This window comes from Aulonocara stuartgranti (assembly GCF_965226115.1).
Source record: "Aulonocara stuartgranti genome assembly, chromosome: 1".
In the NCBI taxonomy this organism is placed as follows: domain Eukaryota; kingdom Metazoa; phylum Chordata; class Actinopteri; order Cichliformes; family Cichlidae; genus Aulonocara; species Aulonocara stuartgranti.
In genome coordinates this window covers 33,927,977-33,934,648 of record NC_138939.1, presented here as the reverse complement: position 1 = coordinate 33,934,648, position 6,672 = coordinate 33,927,977, and the positions used below count along the sequence as shown (strand labels likewise).

General features: G+C 40.3%; 1 protein-coding gene and 1 long non-coding RNA gene across 2 annotated transcripts; one reads left to right on the top strand and one right to left on the bottom strand.

The window, feature by feature from the left end:
- Positions 1 to 435: 435 nt before the first annotated feature.
- LOC309708180 lies at positions 436 to 1,178 on the bottom strand. Its single transcript, XR_014277203.1, has 3 exons — positions 1,114 to 1,178; positions 960 to 1,018; positions 436 to 853 (listed from the first exon to the last, which is right to left on the bottom strand). It is a non-coding gene; the product is annotated as an uncharacterized lncRNA (long non-coding RNA).
- A 2,469-nt stretch (positions 1,179 to 3,647) lies between these two features.
- On the top strand, positions 3,648 to 5,887 carry LOC309707956 (uncharacterized protein). The gene is made up of 3 exons (XM_082535584.1): positions 3,648 to 4,095; positions 4,220 to 4,421; positions 4,631 to 5,887. Exons 1-3 carry the CDS (start codon positions 3,770 to 3,772, stop codon positions 5,297 to 5,299), a joined length of 1,197 nt encoding a protein of 398 aa, XP_082391710.1. The 5' UTR covers positions 3,648 to 3,769; the 3' UTR covers positions 5,300 to 5,887.
- Positions 5,888 to 6,672: the final 785 nt, after the last annotated feature.

Sequence of the window (6,672 nt, the reverse complement as noted above, 5' to 3'; positions counted from 1 at the left end):
GAGTTTTTCCTTTCCAGTCACCTTTCTCACTCACTATGTATTAATAGACCTCTCTGCATTGAATCATATCTGTTATTAACCTCTGTCTCTCTTCCACAGCATGTCTTTTATCCTGTCTTCCTTCTCTCACCCCAACCGGTCGCAGCAGATGGCCGCCCCTCCCTGAGCCTGGTTCTGTCAGAGGTTTCTTCTTGTTAAAAGGGAGTTTTTCCTTCCCACTGTCGCCAAAGTGCTTGCTCATAGGGGGTCATATGATTGTTGGGTTTTTCTCTGTATCTATGAAGCGCCTTGAGGTGACCTTTGTCGTGATTTGGCGCTATATAAATAAAATTGAATTGAATTGAACATGTATTTGCTCAAAAATTTATTTATTACTATAAACACATATTTATCAAGGCAAGGAAACAGTAGTTAAATGGAGGTATCTCCATCATGTATGGGATTTCAGTGGAACATCACAAGTCATCAGCCTAATGTGTTTAGGCATCAAATGTTCCTCTACATCAGTGGTTCCCAAATTAAAATCTGGATGCATGACCTTATGAGTGTCATTTGAATGAAACCAGGCATCAGTAGGTGGAGGACCTGGGACCTCACATGCAGGTACGCTGATAGGTCTAAACATGAAGGAGGGAACTTCATTGTCCAGTGCACAAAGGACTTCATTTGGTGCTTCTCCTTTGTCTGTGGACGACGCAGACTTTGAGCCAAAGGGATCTTGTGTTGCAGAGGATCATTCAGGTCATTTGTCGTTTTGCTCTCTGGTTCCAAAAAAACCTCGCAAACAAAGGGCACACAATAGTATTCCATTGGTGGTGGCAGTAAGATCCCCACATCTTGGAAGAAGTACTTGCTGCACACAAAACGAGAAAAATCAGCAGCTGATTATTTTTGCAACATATGATGCAAACAGATGTTTTAATGTCCTTATTTTTTTTTTAAATTGAATAGCAACATACCTGTCAGTGCTGACATGTTAGTTGGTTTCTGAGTCAAACATCTTAAGATGTTGATTTTCCTAAAAACGTTACATATTATTATTGTTGTTGTATTTTTCTTTAAGAATTTATATGATTTAATGTTTAGAAACAGACACAGTGAAGGGTAATTTACCACAGCACGAGCCATTTTAGGCATCTGTCAAGGCAAAGATCCACGCAGAATTTGGTTTCTCTGTGTAACATTACAGGACAGTTGTCATACATTTTCAAAACAATTTCAACAATGCATATCCAGTCAAACTGTATCATTAAACCATTGTTTAGGTGGATAAATATGAAAGAAATGAAGATAAAAACAGTAACAGCTGGCAATCAATGTTATGGCCATGGGTCGGTGACCCAGTGTTTTTGGTTTTTGTACTTTTACTTTTGATTTCATAATGGTTTGTGACTGTTTGTGTTTTCTGTCCTAGTGTTTCTAGCTCCCCAGTTTCGTGGTACATCCTGAGTTCTGATTTTTAGGTTTTGTTATTTGACCTCCCAGTGTTAATTCTGTGGTTCTTCTGTTCTGTGTCATCCCTACTTGTGTACCCCCTCTTGTGTAGTCAGGTCTCTGTGTAAAGCCCACGTCTCCGAGTCTGTGTCTTCGCGTGTTTTGAGTTTCCTGCTTTATTGTGAAAGTTTGTGTCTTATGCCAGTGTGTTCAGTTTGCGTTTTCCCTGTCTCGTCTTGTCAATCGCAATCAGCTGTGCCTCCCTCCTGTGTGTAGTTTCCTCGTTCCCTTCTTTGTATTTATAGTGCGTGTTCACTCATGTTAGTTGCTAGTTCGTCTATGTTTCTTCCCTGCGTTCTCTCTCAGAGTCTTCCCTTCAGGTTCGTTTGATTAGTCATTCCCAGTTTAGGTCACCTTTAGGTTTTGCTTTGCTTGCCGTGTTTCTGTTTGTACCACCTGTGTAAATAAAAGCTCACTCACTTCCAATCCTGCATTCTTTGAATTTGTTATTGTTTTAATAACAATAACTACCAGGATCGTGCCATAGCAACACAGTGATCCCTAATCAAATCTCAGATACAAGGGATAGCCTATATACACATCCAACAGGACAGTAAAGCAATGGGCATCAATGCCACAAGTCAGGCCTCATAAAATACCTGAGTTATATAACAGCACCCTGACAGTGTCTCATACAAATGATATTCATTTCAATTTAATTTTAATTAGATAGATCTGTCCAAAAAATAATTATTAAATTAAATAATCTTTAATTTAAAAACATAATAAAAACATCATTTTTAAGTAGTGGATTTAAATTGCTAAAACACGTGTAATTTTTTTTCTTTACATTATTATTTAATTTTCGCATTTTTGATTATGTTTTCTCCTTAAGTAGTGTTTTCATATGTCACTTTGCTGTCACTCATGCTTGGTTATATAAATGTGTATTTCATCTGTATATGGTAAAGTGCTTTGTTACGTCCTACAGAGCAGGAGCTCGTCTGGGGACCTGTCTTCTCCTCTTTCTTTGCTCATTTGTTCTTTCGTTTTGTCTTTTCCTATAAGCTACAGTCCAATTAGCTACTCGTCTTGAATCAGTGGAAGCTTGAGAAGTGACAAAAAGCCCATCCTTCACCTACTTTTGTCATGGTCATGGGTCGCTGATCCTGCAGCGTTTTGAGTTTATTGTTATCATTTTCTAGTTTATTCTGATTTTGTATTCTGTCATTGGGTCCAGCTGTGTTTCATTTCCTTGGGTTCTTCTTTTCCAAAGAACACACGATTGCTACCACAGCCGTGACAACTTTCCCATTGAGAAATGTCATTACAACAGCTACAACATGTATCTGGACCATGAACCTGAAACAACTGCAGCAAGATGATACCATGCATTTTTAAATACATTTTCAGAAAAAAAAAAATGGTGCTCTTTGTTTTTTGAATGTGCATCTGTTTGACCTTCAAAGCAGTTGTATTAATAATCAGAAAATCACCTGATTCAGCCATTCATTATGGTTAACAAATGGTTTTAACAGGTTAGGGTACCACTATGTCCACTACTATTTTTCTATGATGTAACTTGCACTTGCATTTTATGTGTGCTTCACACCTTATGTGAAATTTGTTATCAATCCAATAAATTGGAGGAAAAAAAGGATCTGTATGACACATTTTTAAGTTTTAGACTTAGCAATAGTGTATCCATGCTAACCAGACTCTAGAGTCTGCTAAGCATTCCAAAAAAATACTCTTTAAATGAACTTAAAATAATCATGGGAAGAACTTCCACATTATTAATTGGCTTTCTATTAGCATTAAACACTTGTGTTGGACTAACGTAATTTGTATGAATTGGTTCAACTCAATTAACTTAGGTTGGAACCAAATTTAGCAAATTAGTTGGAGAAAACAACAAAAACCTTTAAGGTGGATCAACACTATTACAGTTTTTCTAAAATGTTAAAACACAAAAGCCAATCCTGTAACCCAAATGACCAGTAGTCTAAACACATTTACTAAATGTAGCCACCATATTCCAGTACCATAAACACATGTCACATGAAGACACAATTCACAAAACACAACCCTCTGTACTCATAAATCTAAACACATTTTTCCTTGCTAAAACACATGTTGCAAAACAACTCTGCTCATATTCTCAATGAAAGCCCATGTGATGCAAAATGCTTGCCACAGTCACGAATCTTTGAACACAGGGAACACACCTGGCGTCAGTCACTACACACAACGACTCAAAATTGAAGACACCTGTTGCTAATGATGTGACCCCACCTATAAAAGCATAGTTTGGTGAAGATGCCAAACAATCACAATGGATGAAGGCATTCGAGCGTGCGGAAGGAGAAGAGCTGCAGGCCAAAGAGGAAGAGGGGTTGAGATCAGAGGAGGACGAGGTGAAGGCCTAAGAAGAAGAGGAGTTCGGAGTAGAGGAGGAAGAGAAGGAGGCCAACAAGAGAGAGGAGAAGGTCCAGGTGGGAGAAGAAGACAACCTCGCACCATCATAACAGATGATATGCGAGCAACAGTAATTGATCATGTCATTGTCCATGGCATGGCTGAAGCGGGACGAAGAGTACATCCAAACCTGAGTAGGTTCACCGTGGCCACCATTATCAAGGCATTTAGACAACACAACAGGTATAGTACGCTATTGCTTTCTTTGTCACACTACAGTTTTACAGGCCTGTGAAAGTGGTCTGTTACTTTACATGTAGTTTTACATATAAATCAGTCAATTGACAACACATGTTTCTTTCTTTAGAGCTGAAAGAATCCCACATAGAGGTGGGAGGGTTGCCATATTCACAGCGGCACAAGAAACCCTCATTGCAGATATGGTCCGTGAGAACAACTGCATTAGACTCCGAGAGATCAGAGACAAAGTCATTGCAGATAATGTAAACTTTGAGAACATTGATGCTGTCAGCGTGTCCACAATAGACCGAGTTCTCCGGCGCCAACAGGTGAGGATGAAACAGGTCTACAGGGTTCCCTTTGAGCGCAACTCTGCGCGACACATAGAACAATGTTACGAGTATGTGCAAGTACGTATACATCCATGTCCACAGTTAGTGGACATACTGTGTTGCTTAGTGGCCTACATTACTTCTGGACAATACTGTGCTACCTGATTGACCGTTCTGAACACCTGTACGCTTTTCCATGTTCACAGAGGATAATGCAGTTGGACGCGATGGCCAGACCCCATGAGTACCTCTTCCTGGATGAGGCTGGCTTCAACCTCCAGAAACGAAGGCGAAGAGGCCGTAACATCATTGGCCAAAGAGCCATCACTGAGGTTCCTGGCCAACGGGGGGGTAATATTACTCTTTGTGCAGCTATGGGTATGGAGGGGCTTGTCCACCGGCATGCTGTCCTTGGGTCTTACAACACCCAACGTCTCCTCACCTTCCTAGAGGAGCTAAAAGACATCCTCCTGGACCATCAACAACACCATCCTAGGCTAGCACATCACATGTATGTGATCATTTGGGACAACGTCCGCTTCCACAAAACACACCAAATCAGAGAGTGGTTCACCACCAACAGTGACCACTTTTTAAACGTCTGTCTGCCACCCTACTCCCCTTTCCTGAACCCTATAGAGGAGTTCTTCTCATCATGGAGATGGAAGGTGTATGACAGACAGCCATACACAAGAGAGAACCTCGTACGGGCAATGGAGCTGGCCTGTGCTGACATCCCAGTGGAGGCCTTCCAGGGATGGATTCGCCATTCCAGGGCGTTTTTCCCGCGGTGCCTAGCAAGGGACAATATAGCCTGTGATGTGGATGAGGTGATGTGGCCCAATGCAGCTCGGCGACATGATGCCGCACAGTGACTGTGTGTAATACTGTAAAAAGACCGTGTAGACAATAAAAAAGACTTCACACCCTGATCATGTTTCCGAGAGTACTGTTGTGTGCGATAGATTCTGTTTTTGCATTGAGTTGTGTTACAGTAGTGTACGTACATGCAGGATGTTTTTATAGATTTATAGTCTTCATGTGAAACTCACAAATCTAAATGCCTAATCCTCTGCAGGGTTCTATGACGATCCGTTACTGTACAGTTTATAAAAATATGCATTGGCAGTTATGAACCAAAGAACCTTCTCACAAATTGAGCATTGTGTTTTCAATTGTTTTGCTGTAGTGTGTAATGCTGTGTATAGTGTTTACAGTTTTGACAGCTTCGAGCTGCTCTCTTGGTGTGGGAGTTTGAGTTTTGCAGTGGGAAGGTGTGGTTGTGTTTATGTAGCTTTAGAGAAGGGTGTTGTGTTTGGACATTGGGGGACCTGGTGGTAACGTTTGTGACATGTGTTTTAGCATTTGAGAAAAACTGTAAATTATATTGGATTCAAATGCAGTAAATAACTTGATTCATTAATCAAGTTAGTCCAACTTGAGTACATTAACTTGGAATAACAGAATTGCATAATGCTAAAATAAAGCAATTTAATCACACGGAAATTATTTCCATGATTTTTTTTTTTATGTTCATTTAAATAGTTGTTTTTTGAGTCTGTGCAATATTACAGCAACACAATACTGCTGGGAACAACTGGTCATTTAGTTGCTGCTTTGCCTTTTGGTCACAGATTTTCATCAGTCTATCACCTCAGGTTGCCCCTTGACAGGAGAAGAACCCAAGTGTATAATGTTTTGTTGCCTTCATCATGCTACACTTCTCTTCTACTCCTGCTGTCCCAGTAAAATATTTACCTGACCAGTTTTTCCAAGTTCATAAACTCTTATAACTCTGTTGCAGTCAAGCCTACTACATGAATTTTGCAGTATTCATGTAAGTTATTTAAACATGGGGGCTCAGCAGTTATGATGGATGTGCTGTTCTGCAGCTAATGACTAATGCTAAATTCATAGTACAGTGTTTGTGTCTGTTCGCATATGTATTTGACTCTGCAGAGACTACAGAAAAGCACACTGAAAGATGATTGGTCGGACAGGGCAGGGAGCGACAGCAGCTTTCACTACAAATGGGAGAAACATGGAAAAATATCAAAGATCAAAAGTTCAGCATGAGGAGCTCAGATGGTGGCTGTGGACACTTTTTAAAAATTTGTTTAACATTCGGCTTCACTTTAGCTTGCTGCGTGTTATTATTTCAGTCTACAATCATCAATAGCACAAGCAAGAGTAGCCCATAGATCAGTTGTTTGTGACACTCCCCCTGGTGACAGTAAATGGCTACAAC